The sequence below is a fragment of the Molothrus aeneus genome, chromosome 1, assembly GCF_037042795.1.
Source record: "Molothrus aeneus isolate 106 chromosome 1, BPBGC_Maene_1.0, whole genome shotgun sequence".
Lineage (NCBI taxonomy): Eukaryota > Metazoa > Chordata > Aves > Passeriformes > Icteridae > Molothrus > Molothrus aeneus.
In genome coordinates, this window is record NC_089646.1 from 126,041,964 (window position 1) to 126,065,134 (window position 23,171).

General features: G+C 38.0%; 1 protein-coding gene across 6 annotated transcripts in view; it reads left to right on the forward strand.

Moving 5' to 3' along the window:
• The window catches only part of RALYL (RALY RNA binding protein like), a 370,851-nt gene that overhangs the window by 322,973 nt on the left and 24,707 nt on the right, over window positions 1-23,171 (forward strand). For 5 of the 6 annotated variants that reach the window (XM_066564255.1, XM_066564263.1, XM_066564295.1 and 2 more), the window contains 3 exons: window positions 9,616-9,663; window positions 14,441-14,604; window positions 15,257-15,337. In XM_066564255.1, the coding sequence (XP_066420352.1) occupies window positions 9,616-9,663; window positions 14,441-14,604; window positions 15,257-15,337 (293 nt within the window). The remainder of the gene's footprint in view (window positions 1-9,615; window positions 9,664-14,440; window positions 14,605-15,256; window positions 15,338-23,171) is intronic. The other variant, XM_066564271.1, reaches the window with a different exon arrangement.

A 23,171-nucleotide genomic window follows, 5' to 3' on the forward strand; every position in this document is an offset into this window, starting at 1 on the left:
TAACAACTTCTATGCTGATGTAGCACTAAAAAAAAAAAAAAGAATTAGGTAATATTCTGCCTTATCAATAGTAGGATAAGAGTTTTATTGCTAAGAGTTTAATTACTGTCCTTGAAATTTAATTTTTAAAGTTTTCATATTTGGATCTGAAATCAAAACTGGACCAGTTTTGCTCAATAAAATTAAATCCTTCATGACATATTAGAGCACAATTAAAAGTTGGAGAATAAGCCTTAAAAGTGATGTAGAAATATCAGAGTGAATCTGTTATACACAACCAGCCACTGACAGTTGACATTGTTATGGTAGTGACTGTTGTTAATGCTAAAGTATTTGTTTAATTTGAAAGGTATAAACTGATTTCCAGCAAATTTGTAGGGTTACTTTTTCTTTTCAGTTGTCTCTAATCTTGTATCCAAAAAAAAAGAAAAAAAAAAACCCTCACCAAAAAAATAAAAAAACCCAAACATTCTGAGCTTGCCACACTTGAATCCTGTAGCCTTTATTCTAAAGAAGGATGGAAAGTTGAATCAGCTGCCATCCTGTAACCAGCTACTTTCATCAAAGATTTTGATAACCACAGAGATAGGTATCAGAAAGAAGTTTTAAGTCCCAACAATTATAAATTTTTGTAGGTTGACAGAAAGGTTTAGGTTAGAAGGGACCTTAAATATCATCTGTTTATAACTAGTGCCACCCAGTAGACCAGGTTGCCCAAAGCCTAATCCAATCTGGTCTTGAACACTTGCAGAGGTGAAGCATCCACAACTTCTCTGGGCAACCAATTCCAGTGTCTCACCATCCTCACAGCAAATTTCTTCCTAATATCTAATTTGAATCTGTCCTCTTTCAGTTTAAAGCCATTCCCTCTTTTCCTATCATTTAGTGACATGCCTTTGTCAAAAGTCCCTCTCTTATCTCTTCTTGTAGGCACCTTTAGGTACTGGAAGACTGCTATGAGGTTTTCCCAGTATTTTCTTCTCCAGGTGTAGCAGCCCCCGACTCTCATCCTGTCTTCATGAGAAAAATGTTCCAGCCCTGTGATCATATTCATGGCTCTCCTCTGGACTTGCTCCAACAGGTCCACATCCTTCTTATGGTGTGAACAACAGAGCTGGCTGCGGTACTCCACATGGAGTCTCACGAGAGCAGAACAGAGGGGGAGAATCACCTCCCTCACTTGATGGTCGTGTTCCTTGTGATGAAGCCCAGAATCTGGTTGGCTCTGTGGGCTCTGAGTATGCACTGCTAACTCATATAGAGTTCCTTTTCAACCAACATTCTTGATACCTTTTGCCAGAAGCAGTTATTTGCCAGAAAGTATCTACTGGATATGGCCTCATTTTCTTGCCATCTAAATGAAGTGACACAAAGTAAAGAGAGTTTTCCAGGCAAACTATGAACAACAAATTGTCAAAATGAAAAATTACCCACTTTCAGACTGCATTTTTCACATGAACTGTTTGTTCTGAGTTATTTGAAAGTAGCTAACTGTTGTTGCAGGCCCCCAGCCGGGTAATACTTAGCATTGACTCCATGATTCCAGAAGGCTGATCAATCACTTTATTATACTATACTTATTAAGAAACTCATCACCCTTACAGACAGTGCAATACAGACAGATCCAATTGGTCAATCAATCCAAACACCATTGCAAGTGGCCAATAAAAAATCACCTTTTGGTAAACAAATCTCCATAACACATTCCATGTGTGCACAACAGGTGCAGCAAGTGGAAATAAGAATTGTTTCTCATTCTTTTCTCTCATCTTCTTACAGCCTTCTCCAGGAAAATGCCTGGGAAAGTTGTGTGCTGCTCTCTGTAGCCAGAGAGCTGCTGCCACAGCTAACACCTTCACAGAAATTAGGATCAATATACAAAGGAGGAAAATTGAAGCATTTCTCAAATAATCTAATTAATTCTGCAGATCTCTAATTTCTTGGTGTACAAATGGATATGGAACTGGAAGCTACATCTTCTGAGACAGTGAAGTTATTAAAACAAAACTGGAGCTCGTTATCGTGGCTTATAAAGCAGTTTTTTTCCAAAGTGTTCCCATTTCTTTAGCAGAGATGGAAGACCCTGAGAGGTATTGAATAAGGCTTTGTCTTCTTGCAAAATGAATCTTTTCACTTGTATACACATATACAAATTAACCATGGTTATACTTTAAATCTGGAGTCAAGTATAATTTAGTTTCATGCTGACCTTGTCTAGTTGTCAGTAGCTAGGGGTATTTCATGTTCTGGATGACTCTTTATAGGCTATAAAACTAAAACTGTCTTGCTGTGTAGAGCATTCACAGAAAAGTAAAATTCCAGCCATTTAATTATATAAGGATGAGCAATGGTAATGTGGTTTTGCTGGGAGGAGACAAAAATCATGCAAGGGCAGTTCAGCAAGAAGGTAACAGGGTAGGAAGGAGGAGTCAGAGAGAGAGAGACCTTAACAGTGTTCATTCCTTCAGAGAATCTTGCAGTTGGGGAAGAGAGGCTAGAAGCAATTCTCAGAACTAAATTATTTTGGTAGCTTTATTCAATAGACTCTATAAAATTAGTGTGCTTGTATTGTTAAATTCTAATGTGTATGTCCCACAGTGGTAAACCACTTGAAAAGAAACTTCAAATGTTTGGTAAACATGGTGCATAAAAGTGCAAGCAGAGCCCTCATCTGTCAGGGACTGTGACCACACAATCCAGTGAAAAATGTTACAGAAAATGGCAATAAAGGAAGCATAAAGTTCCACAAGCCCAATTTTGTGCAAATCATACGATCACAGAATGGTTTGTTTTGATAGGGACCTTAAAGATCATCTAATTCCAATCTCCCCTGCCACAGACAGGGGCAACTTCCACTAGACCAGGTTGCTCAAGTATTAGTATTATGTTCTAAATGGACAATAACAATCAGCCAATGAAATTTACCAGTCTATTGCAATCAAGTTGTCAAAATTTCAAACTGTGCAACTGCTCCTGGTAGCTTGAAACAGCAATATGAAGGAGTCTTCAGGAGAAGTACTGTAGCATTCAGCAAGAGCAAGGGAGAAGATGAAGGGCAATCACATAAAATACATACTGAATTCCCCAAATTTACTGTGAGTTGGCTCTTTTATTTTTTTCTTCTTAAGATACAGCAGCCAGAGTGGAACATCAGTTAATAATCAATTCTGCTACCAAAATATTTGACAGAGTCTACAACATGTGATTTTAAAAATGTTACTTTCGTATTTTAAAAGAGCTTAGACATAGGAAAATCAGGTAAAACCTGAAGCCAAAAATGTAACCTGATTAAACTCTACATTGAATATGCTTCTCAAAAATCATCAATGAAGGAGAGAGAAAATTATTAATACCCATATTCTTAGATGCCCTTAGAATCTGGAGGTAACCACAAAGAAATATGCCAGGCAGAATAAAGCAGGAGAGTATCCAGACTGCAGTCTTCCATGCTATGGAAGGTAGGAGCACAAGTGAACAAACTATTCATACCAGGATTGTTTTCACATGGGAGCTTGCAAAGTGCTAGCTGTGCTTGGAAGAAATGACAGGCCAGCCATCGATCAAACAGAGCAGGCCAGATTTTATGAGGCCTTTATTTTACAATTTTTCTGCCTGAGTGCAACGTAGTCAGCCTAGAACTGGTCTAGAGGATACACAGCTGGTTGTGTGATGCACCCCTGTCCTTTCTACTCATCTCTGACCAGACTGGAATTGAATCCAGTTCTGTGCTCGGTTATAGAAGAATCTCCTTATCAGATGCACTTGCAATGGAAATTATTACTCAGTGGGTCAGGAGTAAAAGAATGCTTTTGCAGATTCTCAGAATCTGGTATCTTCATTTATATTGTAACTGCACTTGCAAAGCATTGTCTGGGAAAAACAGTCACCATGGCTTGACATCACAAGCAGTGCTCAGGACCCTGAAAGTTCTGTCTCCTTCACGTGTCCATTTTTCTGCTTTAAATCTTGAGTTGTTCAATCCAAAATAACAAAATTACCTAGTAATTTAATCAGTAAACTTAGTTTAAATGAGAACACAAATTTAACTTAAGCCTTTTGACATTTTGAAAAATGGAAAGCACGTGATGCAATTTTCTAGATTTTTTTTTCTTTTACATGAATACTGACATTGTTGCATTCCAATTGATTAATTTTTTCTGAACTGTGCTTTTGTGTTTCATTCAGTGCTTCTAATACAGCTTCTCTGAAAAGTACATAAAGTTTCAGATTTCTGGTTTTGTAATCTTAAAGAGTTAGTCTTTCAACTCCAGTGCTACCACTATGATTTTAATTTAAACTGCTGTTCAGTGAAAGGCTGTGGAAACACTAAACCCATCACTTAATCCTACACCTGTCAACAAGAGTCTGCTGTAGTTGTCAATGCAAGTCAAATGACACTCCTTCAATGTACACAATATTATTAGCAAATTGGATAATCAATCACATGTGTATGGTTTGACAGTAGTACTTTGAACACACTGAATTTAAAACAGATTTTTGAGAGGCTGGACCCATCTCTCTTGTACTAAGGAAGAAAAAATATCATAGGGACATTGCAAACTCCCCAGTCAGACTATGCAAATAAAGGACACCTTGGGAAATGGTTGGGCCACTAGAAATCTTTTTCTTTACCTTACTATGAAATGTTCCCACAGGAAACATAAATAATTGGACAATAGTTTAGATGACAGAAAAATAGCTTTGCAACAGGAGAAAGTTGGGGAGATATTAAGTAGATTTACACAAGTATCTTTACATTGGAAAACTACTGTTTTGTTTCTAAAGAGCATCAGGATAACATTAAGCATAGGCTGTGCCTGCACCCAGAGTAAGTAGTTTTGGTTAGGAGGAATTCTAATACTTAGCTGCACAGAAAGTTGTTGGGGGTTAGTTTTGCCTGCATCACTATTCTGTCTTGCTTCCATAAACAGCTCTGAAACCAGCTGATCCCCAGAGTCTGAATATTGATCTCAATGTCTTTGTCCTTGTCTGCTTCACAAGCTTTGCCTAATCCTCTACAGAAAAATGTCTTAGTGTTTTAATTACCTGAATGTGTATATGCAACTTTGAATATTTGCCCAAGCTTTGTCTAAAATTCAGGTTGCACAATAAGTTCAACAGTTTTCCCAAAATACATTTCACTGGGATAAGAGTTCTTGGAAGAGAGGATGAGAGTAGAGAAGGAGCATATCTAGAGACAGAAAAAATACAGCCTAAAAATACAGCCTAATCATATTGCAAATAAATTCTGCCTAGTGCCTGCAGAAAGATACTTTAATGGAAAATGGTGTACTGTATGTCAACTTTTTAATGTATATACGTCCTTCTTGGACAAAATGCACCTCTTCAGGTTAGAACTGGAAAAAAATTTCCAGTTTTACAGAAAAAAAAAAATCCACTTAAAGTATTACATTCCAAGATGCACTTATTGAAACTTAAGTCCTTATCTTTTCCCCACTCAGGAGAAAGTACATATTGCTCTTATTAATTGAATAAATGTGCAGAATTAGGGAAAAAAACTAAAAAAACTTTTATTAACTTATGGTTACAAAATTACTATGCAATTTAATCATTAATTGAAATATACAAATAGTAGGTTATGTTCAATTGTTTGGCATTTTGGGACAAGTGATTGGGGATTTTGGGGTTAAGATGTTCTTTTTAGCTATACCTATTTGCCCTCATAACTTCATTATGGAAATGAATGTAAAATACTTCTCTGCAACTAGTTTTCCTCTTCCAGCCCCCTCTTTTTTCCTAGTTGAAAGAATCACTGAAATAACTTGACTTTTGACAGTAAGTCTGCCAACAAAAAAACAGGCTCTGGAGAATGTTCTCTTTCTCTGCAGAATATACAGCCTGAGCTGCAAAACAGCAGCATCCCTCCACTTCTATCAGCATTCTCATCCTTACCTAAAATAGAATTTTCTTTCAAGTAAAGGTGGGATTCAGCCCACCAATTTGATTTATGTCTGAGAGTGTAGGTAACCATCCACTGAAAAGTGACCTGAAATCTCCACCATTGTTTTTCAATAGCTTATGGAAGCAACTTACATCTGATTGATTTTCTAATGGGGAAAGTTTCGATCTCTAAATACATCTTCTCTAAATCATCTAGTTACCCTCACCAACTTCCTTTTTAACATCATATCAGTTTAGACTGATTCTCTTTTGCTCTCAACAACATAAATTTCTAACACTCTTTTCCCATGACATGAAAAATATTTCACAAATGACTGGAATACTAGTTTCAAACATTAGGTTGATATGGGCTTCCCAAAAAGAGTTTGATTGAACAAATATTGCTTTTATATTTCATATTTTTATTCAGGCCTCATAACAGAGAAGAAACTGACAGCATAAATGGCAATAGCACTGTCAATTAAATTAAGATACATTATGCCTATTTTGTCAACATTTATGATTTAAAAGTATCTTTGTACCTGTGGAAAGAAAAAGTGATATTAGGTAAGGCTGATAATGGAAGACAAAAGCCTTGTTGACAGGAATACAACAAAAGGTATTTCTGCTGTGTTCTGCATTAACTCTCCTAAAGTTAGAACAACCCCACAGAAGTCAGCTACACCACTGATGTTTGGAGTTACCTAAGTTAAGACAGGATGTGATCATTAGTTTATAAACATTTTTTGAGGGCATAGCATAGAGAATGGAAAAAAATTGTACTTTTGTAGTAACATGATTTCAGCATCAGGTATATAAAGACATAATAATATCCATACACTTATTTCAAAGATGCAGGAGCATAACACTCTATTTGCCTGCCTGGCACATGTGCAACTGCTGATATGCACAGGAACTTTGAATACACACAGCATCATAGCTCTGAAAATATGGTCATGGGAGAGACATTTATTCTTCAGGCATGCACAGTTTTAAAGATATGCATAGTGCTTAGTGAAACCAAAAAAGGCAGTTTGTACAAGATTGTCTTGGTGATACTAAGTTAGGAAAAGGAACCATGACTTTTGTTTAGTAGAAGCACATTTTATTGATGAGTTTTCTTTGCCTCATTGTGAGACACATGTAAAGCAGTGCCTTTTACTGTCTACTGCATTAATATCTGCATTATGCAGGCAGTTCTATTGTTAATATTGTCGAGATGGCACATGTTTGTGGGTAAGTAATCTACCTGTTTACAGTGCCATTAGGAAACTGCTGACTCCAACAATTCACAGGCTTGTTTAAACCTTTCTCTGCTTCTGACCTGCTGAGTACCTGGTATTCAGCACTGTGTGAGTGATTACCTGTGGCCTCCATTACACAGGCTGTTGGGTTGCTAAGGAATTACTCTCAAGAGGTTAAGAGCCATGTAGTCACCTTGATCTCAGTGCCAGTGATTATCTGTGCTTTTCTGCTTGGTGTTGTACTGTAGCACTGACCAAGTCTTATGTCTGTACCTTGACATGCAGAAGTAGGAACAATTATAGCTGTAGGTAGAAAGATGTACTGGTTGCTTTCACATTATAATCTCTTCAAATCAACATATTATTACAGATGAAACATCATCACTCAACATAAAATTTTCATACCCATTGAGAGGCCAGCAGTCCTTATTCTATTCTGTAAGCCAGAGCTGAGTTACTACAGAACTCAGTATATAGTCATTCTTCAGCCTTACTCTAACTGGTGCCAGTGAATTATTCTCCACCAGCTTCATGGTCTTCAACATTGAAAAAGTGAATTTGTCCAGTCTTTATGCAAATTAAATAAATGTCAACTCCAGGCAAAAGATTTCATGTGACAGGGCTTTTAAATTTAATAGTTTTTCTTCAAATTGTCTGTTATCTTCTACTTAAAAGCACACATTGAATATTAACTATGGTCTAACTGAAGCTATTAAACATTCAGCTAAATAAAACTACTAGGAAGCTGTGAATACCTGTAAATAAAATAATAGCTTTGATACTTGCTACTTCTTAGTTCCTTGCAGACTGAAGTGAAAGACAAAATAAGAGCTATCATATAGTTCAGAAAAAAAATTGCTAGTTTTACATTAAGATACAGTGATGCATCTTAAGATACAGACACATGATCACTATACACAGTCTACTATTATTTAATGATATTTTACATCCTCTGCCACACACAGCTTACCTGCTGCTGGTTTCTAGTCTCTCAGGCTTGTTCAATTCAGTGTTTCACATGATATGTATCTTAGGATTTCTTTTCTCAAATAAATTAAAGAAAGGGTCACAGTTGCCTGCAGCTCTCATGATCTTCTGCTGCAATATTCTGCAGGCAGACAGTACAATTTATTCTATTATTTGCAATTGGGTACTTGCATGTGAAAGAGGTGTTGCAGAGACAGAAATTGTGCCCTGACCTGCTCTGGTAGAATTCTTCACACATTCTTCAAAGTATGCACTAAAAACCCCATTTTGCTCAAAGTTCAAGAGCAGAAACTATCCACAAGTCCATTCCCTGCGAAGAAAAGCTTCTTTGATATGTAGTTGATCTTTAAGGTCCCTTCCAGCCTAAATCACACCATCATTCTATTGTGCCCCTTTATTTTCAGGGAAAGTTTTCTTCTGTATTTTGTCCTTATTACCTCTTTCTTTTCTAGTTTTTTCCTTTCTCAATTAAAGCTTCTCCTTCTTTTGTGATACTTTCTTCATGTTTCTTACCTTTACTATTCATAATTGTCCTTCTCAAAACAGTAAAAGAGCATTTTACTAGGCTGAGTATAAATAAATCCTTGTGACTTTTCCATGCAGAGCCTTTACTGGCTCATTGGTTTGTTGGTTTGGGTTTGGGGGGTTTTTGGTTTGTTTTGTTTTGTTTTTTTTTTTTTTTGGGGTGTATGAGATAGATAAGACTTCTTTGTTATTTCTTCACCACAAAAGTAGAAAGTTGCTAATGGAATGCAAAACCAGGAATCTGGGATTGACTTTGCTATTAATAGCTCACAAGTAGTTTTCTCATGAACCTGTGTAATTTCTCATTTGTTCATTTCCCTTGATGGTGCTTGTCTTTTCTCAGATTGGTATGTTTATTCCTTCCTAAACCTGAGAGGAAATGCATCCCTGCAACACTTACTTAGCATTTATTTTTTAACTTTTTACTTTTTCTCTTTTTGATGAAAACAATTTGGTGGACTCAAGGAGTAGCAAGAAGCCAAATCCCTTCCATGTTTCTCTAAATCAAAGTAACTGTCTTAGCTCACCTTATCACTCATTTCCCACTCTTTCATGTATTTAACTGTCTTCCTACTTCACTGATCATCCTATGTTAGACCGGAAAAGAAGAGGGCGTCAGTTTTGGAATGCTAACTTCATTTGATCACTCTCACAGAGAATTACACTGTAATGATCCTCTAATTACAGAGCTGTCTCACTGTGTTAAATCCTATCTGTGTGTGCTGTCAACTGTTTACACAGTTCCGTGTGCCCCAGACTTCACATTTCCAAATACACAGTGATAGCTGACAGCAGCATTGACAGACATAATGTACATTGTGCACAGTACAAAAGAAGTGGAAGGACTTTGAAGAAGGGATATATATTTGAGAGTAAGCCAATATTACCACAGAAGTTTTAATCAGTGTGTATTTTCCTATAAAACAGTTCTTTCTTGTTTTTCTGTGTTTTTCCACAGTGGTTATGTCTTTGATTATGATTACTACAGAGATGATTTCTACAATCGGTATGTGCGCCTGTATTTTTGTACATCCTACATAATTTCTCATGTTGTTGATAATATAATCCCATTGTTTGGTTAAACAGGCTAATTCTGATTTTATTGATTATTCATTGCATTATTTCTATTGTGTATAAAAAGACTATTTTTAATATCTTGCAGAGAAGATCACCACCACCAAATGTATGCTTACTATGCAGGTCCTTAGATTTTATCCTTCTCTAAGAGGTTTTGGGGTATTTGCTGTGCTGAACAGTTTAATGGTAGTTTAGTAGAGTTCCTCCAGGCTTACTTTCACTAGGATGTGTAGTGGCTGTGAAATTCTTCAGTATGACGTTCCTGGCTTTGTCCAGAAGAACTTTGAAAGAAGCAAAAGCACAAGCTGAACAGTGTGTTCCTGTGGGACAAAAAGAATCTGGATGCCTGAGCAATTGGAGATTTTGCCTTGAGTAGTTACACACAGCCTAGCTCAGCACTGTGAAAATGTATTTATTCAGATGTAGCAGAATCCTCACAACACAGGAATAGCAAGAATGGTCACAGATAACCAACTTGTTAGCCAGCAGTGCTGTGTTTTTTTCGTTACAGCAGCTTGGTTTGTCACAGGACAAGTGAGCCAGAGAGGAACAAAGCATTGCTCCACCAACCTGTTCTAATCTGATATTTCTCATATGTAAAGTAATGGACAGTAGCAGGGGGACAGTTTACACCCAGAAGTTAAGTTAGGTATATGTACTATATGCCTTTCTGCTAGGAACACAGTGGGAAAAATGTAGAAATAACATTTTCATGTTTGTTTTCTCCTGATGTGGGTTCAATTTGAGCCACTAGTTTTAGTTTTGCATATAAATTACCATGCCCCCTTTGGACAAAGCTAGAAATAGTGAGATACAGCATAGCATATGAACATATGAAGTAAAAGCCTTCAAAGCAGTTTAATCCTGCTCAGTCCAGCCTTTGCAGTAGGAGTAGCACATGTCCTGTAAAAAGTTAGTTTCCATAGGCTTTTATTTATTTTTTCCAAGCTCTGAATTTCATCTGTGGAATTGTATGTTTTTAAACAGAATAGTGTTTTTCATCTATGCCACATGAATATTAAAGGTATATGTCTAGTTTTTTCCTCAATTCTGTATTTTATGTGTAGCATAAATGATAAACTGTAATGGTTAATTTTCACCAAAAAAAAAATTAAAAAAACTTATTGGACATTAAGGGTTGTTTCTTGGTGTCTCACTTGATAATTGCATTGTTATGGAAAACCACTGACAGTGAAATGTATCCATAGATCTATTCAATAGTATAATTTTTTAATTTAGAAGTCCTTCAGAATTAAGACAGCAGAACTTCTATGGTAGAAAACCTGAATATGAGGTTGGCCTCATTAGGCTGGACATGCTGATATTCTGAAAATAAAAACTGTATGAGGCAAACAGTCTCTTTTAGATACCAGAAGATGGAAGGGAAAGATGAAAATCTCAATATAGTAGTCATGGGAAAGAAAATCCCATGGAGAATTTGGTGTACAAACTACTTATAGGAAATATAAATTAAGAAATATAGTCATGATTCTTTGAATTTTTGAACTTCTGAACTTTCTGAATTTGTATGTTTTGTCCCAAACCATAGATCTTGTTTCCTAATATTTCAGCTAATTCCTGTTATTAGCTTTCCAGACTCCTTGAAGAGAGAATATGTCTTTCTTACCTTGACTAAAGCAGTGATAGGGTCAAAAAAGGGTGTCAGGAATGGATAGTTCTTTAAAATAAAATCTATATGAAGACAGACTGGCAAGACTGTATTAAACTGTACATTTAGAAGGGTGACTGAAAGAAAAAGCATAGTTGTATGCACACTAGTAATTATTGGGGCAAAGAATTGCTTTGGGACTGAGCATTTCTCTTTATCATTTCTTGTGTGCTAATATGCTTTCTTTTAAAAAACAGTGCTTCCATTTATGGATTTGAACCACTGTCTCAGTCCCTCTGGGAGCCTCTCAGGAACCCTGGGCCAGTCCCGAGTCGGCAGACACCGGGGGGGGGCAGCCCCGACACGGCCGACAGCGGGGAGACACTGTCTGTGTGTGCCCCGAGGGTACTGAGGGCACCTGGGCTGGCAGCAGGGAGACACTCTCTGTGTGTGCCCCGAGGGTACTGAGGGCACCTGGGCTGGCAGCAGGGAGACACTCTCTGTGCCCCGAGGGTACTGAGGGCACCTGGGCTGGTGGGGAGACACTCTCTGTGTGTTCCCCGAGGGTGCTGAGGGCACCTGGGCTGGTGGGCAGACACTCTCTGTGTGTGCCCCGAGGGTGCTGAGGGCACCTGGGATGGCAGGGAGACACTCTCTGTGTGTGCCCCGAGGGTACTGAGGGCACCTGGGCTGGGGGGAGACACTCACTGTGCCCCGAGGGTACTGAGGGCACCTGGGCTGGCAGGGAGACACTCTCTGGGCCCCGAGGGTACTGGGGGCACCTGGGCTGGCAGGGAGACACTCTCTGTGCCCCGAGGGTACTGAGGGCACCTGGGCTGGTCGCCTGTGCAGAACAAGAGACACCAGAGACATCGGTAGAAGATAAAGGGCCGACTCTTAGCAGGGGTCAATCCAAGGTTTTATTAGGAGTCCCAAAGGAGCTCCTGCACCTCAGGCGGCCTCCTGCTGAGAGCCCCGGGAGATTGCCAAGGTCACATTTAAAGGGAGGTGGAAACCAAAAGTAGATAACATTTTACCAACCAATGAGTGACCCTAAGGGATGGGTACCCTAAGGGATAGACATTTAGGACAGCGTATGGGGCAAGGCTTGGGGGGCTGACCCCCGGCCTCTGGCTAATCACTCAACGACCTGGACCAAAACTTCTGGATGGAGGGATGGGATGCTGAGTGATTGACAGAGAGCCAGGGTGGGGGTTTGGGGATGATCTCATCCCGGGAGAGGGATAACACAGGTAAAGGGAGGGGAGTACAGTCTGGGATAAACCATTTGGGAAAAATATGGGGATACAAAACAAAACTACTTCAGAATATTACAAAGTATAAAAATGCACTACAACAATCACCATGGTTCAAATGGTGGTTCAAATCCATAAATGGAAGCATTGTTTTTTAAAAGAAAGCATATTATTGGAATATACAGAACCTGACAAAACAAAATACCAAGACCAAAAGCTTTGCATGATTTCATAAACAAAAGTAGGAATAGATTGATAACAGCCATTTAGATAAATATGCTTTTATATATTTTGAGAAAAGGAAGCATAGTTTCACCTTTCACTATATTATCTAAACTACTGAAAGCTAAAAAAAATCACCTTTGAACAATAATCATATAATGAACTTTTTCATGACAGCTTATAGCACTTCAGAAGCATTTTTTCCCAGTAATATCAAAAAGGAGTTTATGACCAACCTGCAGATCATTTAATATAATAAATGATGACTGGCAATAAGCACTAATATTTGTGTTAAAAGTAGAAAAAGATGGTTTAGTGTCCATCTTCACACAGAATTCTTTAGTTATGCTGACAATGGCTAAAAGCTGCTCATTTGTGGGAATATATGAGGCCATGGATTTCAGTCATTGAGTGTAACAGGATCTCTGTGTCACATTTTGTAGGCAGCTATGGAAAAGGAGAGAAATGGTTAAACTGTCTGTAGGATTACAGTACAAACAGAAGTGTGGTTTGATTTAAGTACTATGTATGTACTTACCAGAAAATGGGTTAGAAGATTCAAATTTAACTCTGTTCTATTCATCATACTGTTAGATGCTGTGGTGAGTGAATTATTGTTTCTTGTGTGTCTGTTTTCAAATGTGTGTCTATCTGCCCAGCCAGGTGACAGTACTCACAACTGTGAAAATTAAACATGTGGTTATAAATTTCCATAATTACTAGCTGAAAGTAAATTTGAGAATATTTTATGAGGCTGTTGCTTCAGATTGTGAACTGGAAATCTTGGTTTTTGAACTTTCTTCTCTTGACCTATCATATCCAGAATCCATATATTTTATGTTCTAAGAATATCTGTAGCTTTGATTACCTTTTTTACTGCCTTTATTTCCCTTTACACGGGTTAGTTACCTGCTATTAATAACTGTATCATTAGGATTAGGCTATTCTCTTTGGGAACAAAAGTTCATTTTTGTCATAGAGTATCTTTGGTAAAAAGTCTGAATATTTGCCTGCTACCATGGTTTTGGTTTGAACAATTTTTTTTTTTTAATTTATTAAGCATGCTTGGGTATTTTAGCATTTCCGCACCAATTCATTCTGCAATAAAGAGAACATATGCAAAGACTCTTGTTATTTCAGAAACTGCAAGATATTTCTTTAGGGTGATGGTTGTCTTCAGGAAAGTTCTCTTTTGTTCTTTACTTTTACATCTTTAAGAATAGCAAATAGAAAACTAGAATTTAAACCATGCATGTAATAAAGGAGCTGAAATGTCACAACAAAATATATTGCTGTTGGCTGTGAACAATGAAATGATGTGGACCTGTGGAAAGCAAGCCATGGATTTTCCATATGGCAAATTGCAGAGTCCCATAATACATCCTTCATTTGAATGACACACAAAAAATCTGAGCTGGTCTGTGCACCAGTGTGTGACTGAAATCTGAATAAGGCACTTAATGTGCATAGGTCCTTGAAATCTAATTTGACTTGATATAAAGTGATTACAGTTTCAAAGGGTAATTTTCTCCGATAACATGCAAATTTAGTTGACAGAGCTCCCATGACACGAAATCACAGAGGGTTTTATGGAGTCCAGCTGACTTAATCTTTTCTAGGTTGTTTGATTACCATGGCCGTGTCCCCCCACCGCCCCGTGCAGTGATTCCACTCAAACGTCCTCGGGTGGCTGTGACAACAACTCGTAGAGGCAAAGGGGTGTTCTCCATGAAGGCAGCATCACGGTCCACTTCAAGTGGGGCTTCTTCCTCAGGATCCAAATGTGAGTTGCTCATATCAGTTGAATATTACCGAAACAATGATTCTAGAAATTTCTGCAAACACACAGCTTCCACTATATAGATAGCCCTATTGCAGTAATTTCCTGGCCTAAATCTCTAGCTTGAAAAACTGGTTTGATTACCAAAGCTTCCAGCCTCTCCTGCAAGTCAAGGAGCACATTGATGACATTTTTAAAGGAAATTCAACATTTGATCTGTTCCCTCAGCCTCAGAAAAGGGCTTTTTAAAATCTCCTCTCAACCTGACTGCTCATTCACCATGAGATCTCATGAACTGCTGGTAACAAAAAAATTAATAATCTTGTTACAGACAGACAGAAGCCCATTGATTTCTGTGGAGACCTCAGGGTTGTATGTAAGCTGGTAGGGGTGGACTGGGGCGGGGAGGCAGGGGAGGTTGGGCTATGTGTATTCTTTTTTACTGGACTCCTTCGAGTGTAGACAGAGGCAAAGCGTCTTTGTTTTAAAGGAAGTTCAAAACAGGCTTGGCAACTTGGGTTTATTTAATCCTTCTTTAGTGAGTTGGCCCTAGAAGAGCTGATGAACAGTAGGCATTCCCTCCTCCAAGCTCACCAAGCTCCCCACTCCCTAGTATGTCCTGGGAACTTCATCTTCCTCTTCGTGCATCTTTCAGCACCCACCCGTCTTCCCCTGCCCCTTTTGTGGAGTGATACTGTCCTTGGAAGCATCACTGGAAGAGGAAGAGAAAGATCAGGTAGGGATCAGATATTAGAAGGAATGAAGGAACTTCAGTAAGCCTTTTGCAGTACCAGAGTGGCCAGCAAAACATCTTGCTGTTTTACCATGAAATAGGTGAACCCATCAACAGTACATCTTACTGCCAGAGGAGTTAATTATGGCATCAAGAGGACCCAGTCATATACTCTGTTTGAATAACATAGTCGAGTCTTACATGCTAGTATCAAATAAAGAAGATGGACCTCGTGAGCCCATTAGGATCCATCCTTGATCCTATTGCATGACCTGACAATATCAGAGACCTTGAATGAAAACATAAACATGTAAATGCATGTGACTGAAAAAATGGACATGTGGTAAACATAGCTGATGTTGTGCACTCAGGAACAAGGAGCTCAAGACATTCCTTGGAAAGGATGATCTGACAGAGAGGCCTTGTTGCGTGTACAGTTAAATCACTGTTAAATCAAGTCTCCAGGGAATGAATGGGCTGGATGTCCATAACCACTAACAAGAGCTTTGATGCCTAATACACTGGAAGACACATAAATTTAGATGTCATATTATAAAGCTGACTCAAACCCTAAGAGAATGTCTGGGAGTAGCAATATTTCCTTTGTTCTCTGAAAGATGAACATGAATTTAGACATTTTCATACTTATCTTGAAGTAACCCTTTCCTCAGTATTTTAAGTGATCAATTATGTTTTCTTTTATTATTGTAAAAGAAAGGATACAGCTCAAGATCTTCACTTTAGGCAACTTTGTTAGTCCTTTTCAGTCCTTGGATCTTTGTTTTTTCACAAAGTGAATTAAAGCTTTAGTTAGATCTCATTTGTTCATCAGTTTCTGTTGTCTTATCTACATGAATACTTAGTATCAGTACATTCAAATGACTAATTGTCCTAAAGTATGCATTAATAACAATGGGGGATTTTTTGCTGCACTTGCCATAAAAAGAGAGTTTATTTTCAGATAAGATTTTATATATTTTTCTCATTGTTCAGAACAAGAATAGCTATAAAATTCTTCTAGAGAGCTGAGGATCTTAGTGTTTGTATCCCAACAGATGTCAAGAAAAGCTCTCAACCAGAAATCTGAATTTCTATAGTAGTGAATGAGGCAGAGAATATTACATTAATATCCAGATATATGTTCCTCAGAACTACTGCAAAATTTGCTTCTGCAGTTCAAAAAATGCTTTGTAATAGTGTGTCAGGACTTAAATAATGCATAGCATAGATTATAGGATTCAAGCCTAGTCCAAGTATCCACAGGCACTTGCTATAAGATTTCCAAAACACTGCCTGCAAAATATGGCAAATATTGCAGAAACTATAAATTATTTAATGGAAGTGCAATTGGGAGTGTCCAGATTCAAACAGACAGTGTTATTCCCCAGTGGAGGTATCCTTCAATGTATTCAGGTGTGATCTGAATTTTAAGTGTCAGTCTCAGAGCTCCAAGTGACAAGATCATCCTTGGATCAAGCTCTTTAACTGAAGAGAGAGCTGTAAGATACATCACTTAAAACATGGGCTTTTTGACCTTTGTTAGGTTTCTATCCTCAATTCATTACAATGAAAATTGGAAAAAAATGCAGACTTTTTATTGTGATAAAATAAATTGCACAAAATATTCTTTCTGCATGCAGCACATCTTTAAAAGCAGTCAGACACCCAGTATACAGGTTTTCATGCCTAATTTTCCCATAAAATTACTTCGCTTTTTGTCAATTCCAGTCAACCCATCATAAATGTAGAAACATGATTTTGTTGACTTGGACAGGAATGTAATCAGCTTATTGTAAGACCTTTATCAGAGAAGTAGTGGAGCCATTCTCTTAGAACTTCAGTTTGGAAAGTAGAGAAGGTATGTTTTGCAACTTCTTTTGCCATTTTCTTGGAAAAAGTTGGTTATATTGAATTGTGGGAGAAAGCAATTTGATATTTTGTAGCTCCTTACTCTACACTGCTAATCTGAACCCCTTGAACTAATGCACTGTCAATTCTAATGCTAATTTATTGGTAGGTAAATAAGGAGAAACATTCAACAAATTCTTCAATAAGGAGAAACCTAGTTCATGGGAAGGAGGCTATTTTGCGTTTAATGAAATTTAAGACCATAAAACACCTTAATTGCAAGTTTAGAATTAGCAATGTCAAAATGGTATTGACTATGCCTTGAAGATATAGCAAAACTCTCATGAGATCACTTCCCTTAAGAGACCTTTCAGACGTAAGTAGAAATCTCATAGATATAACTGTTCACACTCAGACCCAGAAAATAAACCCATACATGTGATATTAAAGGTCAGAACAACAGATTTCACATTCTGGTAAAATCACCAGAATCAAAAGGACTCATTTCAGAAAAACAAAAATCCAAAGGAAGAAGTTTATTGTTGCGAAGATATTACAAAAAACATATATCAAAAATGCCTTACTCATTGATGATCATATCTGCAAAAAAAATATCTGCCATCACAGTAAACTCCTGTTTGACCAAAAAGTGACAATATGTGTTTTAAATCTGCTTATAAAACATAAAATACACTAGGAAGACTTTATTTCTTTCCTAAATCCATAATTTTTCCAGGAACAGTTATCAATATTTTGTTTTCTTTTTAACTCCAAAGACTAGAAGAACATAAATCATTTCCAAATGACCAGAAGTAACTCACAAAATTAAATATATTGGTGGGTAAATCACACATAGTACTTCTTCATGTTAATGGTACGAAGCAGTACCTTCAAATTGCTATTTAGAACTGGGAAGAGCTCATTTTTTATTACAATGTAGAAATTGAAGGGCTCAAAGTGTGCACTGTCATTTTACACATCTGAAATCAGTAGGAAAATATTAATCAAATCTTTTACACTCTGTGTGCTTGAAATTAAGGAGTAGACACTTCAGACATTAAAATATGTATTGAATTATGTCTTTAAATGAATTCATTTTGACTCATAGAGTTTATATTTAGCTTCCTCAGCTGATCCATTTTTCAGTGATATCTATAGTAATAAAATATGATAAAATATTTTTTATTAAACATGAAGGGCTTACTTAAAAATACATGACATTTCTTCTCAAAGAAATCTAAATCATGCTTTGTGGATGAATCAATTTGCAGTTACAGCAAAAAACATGTTTCACAAAAAGCTATAATTCAACAGTAGCACTTTCATTTTTAAAACTGCAATTCACCTTAATTTTATTCCCCTTATAATGTACTGTATGTGACGGTCTCCTTTGGTGTTAGATGCTTCAATGAAAGATTCTAGAAGGGCTAGAAAGGGTCATTGAAACAAATTCCTTACTCTTGAAAGCAACATCATTATCTAATCCTTTAAGATACATCTTAAAAATAGTTAGGCTTTGGGTTTTTTCTCTTTCTTGTAATTTCCAGCTTAGTTTGTTTCTCATTTATTCATATTCTCATTTTTTTTTTTTGTCCAACACTGTCTTAGCATAAAATTGTTATTTCTTTTTACCTTTTTTTGTCTTCAGCAAACAAGAAAAATGCTTGTCACACTAAAGGTTTTCAATTTTTATAGTCATCTTCACATGTACCTGCTCTCCACATGTACCTGCCAGAATTGAGTGGTTCAACCTGTACTCACCAGGTCCTCATACAGAGACAATACACTTCTCCATCCTTGCAATGCATCATTTGACACACGCAGCACTGCATTTTCCTTTGCATGGCTGCAGATAGTGGTATTCTGTTATCAACCGAAGAATAATTCTGTCACTGTCTTCTTCTGCTGATGAGCCTTGGTGCTAAGAGTAGAACTTCTATTGTTAAGTTTAGGGTTTTTTTCAGTGAAATCTCATCATTTTTTTTTCTAGTGTAATATTCCTTTAAATCACCGACCTCTTCTTCCGTTCCAGTTTACTCTGAATAAGTGATATCTTTCAATTTCATGTCATCAGCAAATTTCACCTATTCACATTTTTGCATTGGAATTGTTGAAGATATTTAGCCATTACTAATTTCATTAATAATTTTTCTCTCTTTCAATATGTACATTTCTGTTATCTGCTGTCCTTTATTTTATCTGTTAATTAGGAAAAAATTCTTGAAGAGTAAGTTACCTTAATTTCCTACTCTATTGCTCAAAAACAGATGGACAGATATTTTGGATACATGCATGCCATGTGTCATGTTTACCAATGGCTTTGTTTCTTGCCTGAGATCAATTAAAAAAAAATACATTATGTTTTAAAGGAGAATTTATATAGTCAAAGCGGGACACCTAGAGCACAGAATTTATAATCTTTACATTTCATCTTTGTCATAACACTGCTTTAAAAGCCTGACATTCTTGCCAAGTGCTATCACAGACTCACAGAATGGTTGAGTTTGGAAGGGACCTCTGGAGCTCCTCTGGTGCAAGTGCCCTGCAAAACAAATTTCCCAGGACTGTGTCTGACCACACCCCTGGGAAGAAAAAATAAAATTCTCATGTTTAGATGAAATTTCACATGCTTTAATTTATTCTTTAGTGTGTCAGTGAGGTCTACTGAGAAGAGTCTGGCTTTGTCGTCTTCATTTCTTATTGTACTGAGGAGCCCAGAGGTGGGCACAATGCTCCAGATGTGGCCTCACAAGTGCTGGGTAGAGTGGTGTCCTGGGTTTGGCTGGGGCAGAGTCAATTTTCTTTTCAGTAGCTACTATGGGGCTGTGTTGTGAATTTGTGCTGGAAACAGTGTTGATGACACCAATGAGCAGGATGGGGATGCACAAGGAACTGGGAGGGGACACACCTGGGACAGGCGACCCCAGATGGCCAAAGGGATGTTCCAGGCCATGGTATCAGCTTCAACAATGAATTAAGGGGAAGGCTGGCCAGGGTTTGTTCAGGGCATCTGCTGGTGTTTTCTTTTGCATTGCTTTTATTTCTTTGAATTTATTTTTCTGTTTTTTTCATCGTCATCATCATCATCATCATCATCGGTAGTAGAAGTAGTAGTAGTAGTAGTAGTGTTATTATTACTATTATTATTATCATCATTGTATTGTATTTCAATTAATAAACTGTTCTCATCTCAACCAATGAGTTTTCTCACTTTTACCCTCCTTCATTTCCCCCCATCCTTCTGGGTTTTGGAGGGAAGTGAGCAACTGTGTGGTGCTCAGTTGCTGGATGCAATTAAACTGGGACAAGGAAAAGATCTGGCTCCTGCTCAACTTACTTTTCATCAGGGTCCTTCATAATTTGTCTTTAGTAGTTGCTGCTTACTACAGAAATACCCACTACACTATAATTGATAGTGGAATTTCTCTAGGAGAATAATTTTGAAGACTTGTACAATCCTCTGCAAGGTAAAACAGTAAGCAGTTCAAATAATTACAACATCACAATATTGGAAAGAGAGTGAAAGTTTGGCACTTGTGCAGACTGGTTGCAATTTTTTTCTCTTTTCTTTCAGTCCTTTTTAGTGTTAACTTGAAGCAAATGACTCTATCATGGAATCATAGAATCATTTAGATTGGAAAAGACCTCCAGATTGTCCAGATCAGCCTTTAACTGCTCACTACCTTGTCAACTAGACCATAACATTAATATCACATAGTGGTTTCTTGAACACCTCCAGGGATGGTGACTCTCTAAGAAGTCATTTCCAATGTTTAACAACCATTTCCATAAAGAAATTACTTCTAACATCCAACCTGAACCTGCCCAGGTGCAGCTTGAGGCTATGTCCTCTTGCCCTATCACTAGTTATCTGGGAGAAGTGGACACCCTCCACTTATCTACAACCTCCTTTCAGTTTGTTTTACAAAGTGATAAGGTCTCCCCTGAGCCTCCTTTTCTTCAGGCCAAACAACCCCAACTCCCTCCAGCACTTCTCATATGAATTACCTCCTAGACTTTTCACCAGCCTCATTGCCTTCATTGCCCTTCTCTGGAGATTCTCCAGCACCCCAGTTTTTCTTCAGCTGCGGTGCTTAGACCTGGACACAGCACTCAAGGTGTCTCACCAGTGCTGAGTACAGGGAGACCATGACTGCCCTGGTCATGCTGGCCACACTGTTGCTGACACAGGCCAGGATGCCCATGGCCATCTTGCTCACCTAGGCACACACTGGCTCATGTTCAGTCATCTGTTGCCCAGCAGCCCCTTGTCCTGTACCACTGGGGTTTGTTCCTTGAATCCTCATTGTTGTCTTGTTCCTCCTGGTGCCATCTTCTTCCCAGCCTACTTCTTCCGGAGACACCACATGGAAGCCTGTGTGCAGCAGACCTGAGCTCAATAGCAATGCCAGGCATGAGGATATTTCCTTGTCAAACTCAGAAGTGCAAACGTTTTCTGCTTTGCTTAGTAGGTTGGAAATAAATACCATTAGGTCCTTGCAGTGTCACTTCTGGGTCTGACCTTCGGGCCTGGCCAGCCTGCAGTTTGCAGATCAAGGGAGCATCCCTGACATAACAGTTTGGCTGCACGGAACGTGTTGCCAACAGGCTTCATAGTGGGTTGCTGCCAGCACTTAGCATTCCCCATTGGAGCAGTTCACACCATTTCACACTGGATTTTGAGCTACCTTGCTACTCCAAGATGGACCAGCCACTGTCCCTGGGGAATCAGTAATCTTCTAATTATATAGTTGTCAGACTCTTAACAATTTGTTTCAGATCTGTGGGATTGGAGAATGACCCGTTATTTCTCTAACAACATTTTAAACCCTCATTCTATAAATACACAAAATAATTTCATCAAATACCGTATGGCATATAAGAGTCTAGCACAGGTTAGTTTTACACTTTTTTCTTTAAGTCATTCTGTTCATTCCATTTGAGATGAGAGGTTTCAGCCTGTACTATGAGATAATGCAATTTCTCAATATGAGCATGATTAAACAAGTGCATTACTGCATATAGCAACCTACTGCCTTTAGCTGGCATGTTATACTATAATGCACATTACAGTATAACCCACATTATAGTATATATGCCCAAACTCTAAGATAAAAATCTTTGGTTTCAGCCTCAGTGAATATGCTTCAAGTTTGGAATAAGGCTAATTTGAAGCAAACACTTACTCATCAACTACCACTGAAGCAGGCAATATCTTGTCTTCACACTTCATCATAAGACTGATTGCCCAATACAAATTACCTGAGCCACCATGATAACAGACATGGCCAATGTCATCAATGAACAGGACTGATGCAGCAAGATGCAGCCAGAAGACCTTTTTGACAGAAAGGGAACACCTTCTTCATTGCAGAACATCCCTTTTCCCAGGCTCAATAAGGACCCACCTTGTTGTGTGTATCCATGCTCTCAATACACACACCAAAGTCAATGCACATTCTCCTACAGCAGTGGTGGAGGAGTAACACAGCTCAGTGCTCTTCCACGGCCAGTCCCTCATGGGGATGGTCCATTTCTTCCCATAAGAATTGTAAGAGTGAAACCTCTGTTTCCTGATCTGCTCCTTTATAAACGGCTTTATTCTCCCATGCTAGCATAGAGTCGCCATTTTCTCCTCTTGATCTTTTCCACATTATATCCTAGCACAAACAGGGCAAGTGTATTTATTTGGGCCACCTTCTGAGCATAAAACACGTGTTCTGATAATGCCAAAATAATGAGATAATTTATGAGGGCTGCACTGTTTCCTTTGAAGCCAAAACATCTCCAAAGCAGTTATTCCTTCTTGGGTTTGACAATGGGAGCACATTAATAAACAAAAATGAAGAGTAAAGCAGTGCAATAACGATTTGGAAACTTCAGCTAATAATTTATAGGTGATGCCTCCATGTCCTTGGACGTGATCACAAAATGAAATATTTTCATATATTATCCATAGTTGGAAAAAATACAAGAAATTGCCAACTGA